This window comes from Echinops telfairi, unplaced genomic scaffold (assembly GCF_000313985.2).
Source record: "Echinops telfairi isolate 266 unplaced genomic scaffold, ASM31398v2 ScPeMD7_31;HRSCAF=116, whole genome shotgun sequence".
NCBI lineage: Eukaryota > Metazoa > Chordata > Mammalia > Afrosoricida > Tenrecidae > Echinops > Echinops telfairi.
Window position 1 is genome coordinate 1,750,966 of NW_022103928.1, and position 1,511 is coordinate 1,752,476.

Here is a 1,511-nt window from a genome sequence, read left to right on the forward strand (position 1 = left end):
CAGTCAAGTGTTTCTTTGTCTAGCATTGCACCACCAGATTGCTTTTATTAACAACAGGATAGGTTTTATTTTAGCTAATGTTCTATTCATTCAAGAAGCAGTTTGTACAAGTTATGCAATTCTAATATTCAGTGTATTTACAGCAATGATTCTGAATTAATGATTCTGAGTAGTGGAGTCAATACTACAGAATATAGTACACCTCACGCAAAAAATTCCCTGCTCGTCAGTAGATTCTGATTCAGCAACCTTATATGACAGCACAGAACTACCCCTATGGGTTTCTGAAATGCTGACTCATTTATTAACTCTCTATTATTTGACATTTTGAATTCATAACAATAGAAACATTATTCTAGCTGACTATTTTTCCCAGTAATGATGTACTTCTGATTGTTACAAACACCAAAATGTGAGGTGGGAGTGATGCTACATTTAATGTCTAAGATATGGGTCAATTTGGGTAGGCTGTGATTGTCAGTCACTGTTGTAGAGTCAATTCTAACTCACGCAACCCTATAGGGCAGGGTAGAACTAGCCCTCTGGGTTTATGAGACTCCTGCTACTCATTATTGACTATTTCTTATTTGATGCTTTCAATATACAGCAACAGTAAAAACATATAGCATTTGGCTCTTGTGCTCACTAATGATGCACTTCTGACAGTTACAAATACCAAGGTATGACATGAGAGTGATGCTACATTCTCTGATTACCAGTTTTAACATTATATAATGATGCGATTTTGCAGTTCTGTAATGTGGTAGCTATATAATGATGAATCTATCCTCTGTTTTGTTATCTGATGTGCTCATTCTCCATGATCACATAACAACAATTTTTGGAGAACAAACTAATCTTGGGAACCTAACCATGTTGGTAAGTGATTGGTGTAATGTAAAACATTTCTAGGCCATGTAAGAGACATGCTATAGTTAGGCCCCCTTTTTAATAAGAGATACTGACAGACTACTATGTCTCCTCCTCAACAGCTCACATATTTTACAAACAGGGAAAATGATTGGAAGCATTGCAAATAGTCTCAAAATAGAGCCCATTTTAAGCTTAGAGACCAGAAAGCAGAAAATACTTGGAGATAATATTCTAAAGTATACATATTCCTTTAAAAATCAAATATTTCCTTTCTAAATTTTGTGCCTTATTTGACTTATGAGTGATACTGAGTTTTTGTATAAATAAAAGATCTCAGAAGAATGATTCCCAGAAAATACTACTTAATGACTGCAAATCCATATTCAGTAAATGGCTTTACCTGAGTACTTTCCACCTTTATTCCTCCTCACGAAGCAAACCGTTAACAAGATCAGCGTCAGGAGAGCTATGGCACACATCAACCCAATAAACCAGCCTTGAGTGGCGATGTCATCGTATAATCCAGCATATTCTGTTGCAGAAAGAGAAGTCACAACTTTGGAACTAGACAAAAGTCTTTTCATGGGGGAAATCAGCTATTTTAAAGCATATCAAAGAACATCCGCTTTTGTTGTCCC

The 1,511-nt window shown here is 35.8% G+C and overlaps 1 protein-coding gene across 1 annotated transcript in view; it reads right to left on the reverse strand.

Moving 5' to 3' along the window:
- The window catches only part of CHL1 (cell adhesion molecule L1 like), a 266,472-nt gene that overhangs the window by 23,341 nt on the left and 241,620 nt on the right, over positions 1–1,511 (reverse strand). Inside the window, exon 26 of the mRNA XM_030885602.2 lies at positions 1,274–1,405. Coding sequence (XP_030741462.2) covers positions 1,274–1,405 — 132 coding nt within the window. The remainder of the gene's footprint in view (positions 1–1,273; positions 1,406–1,511) is intronic.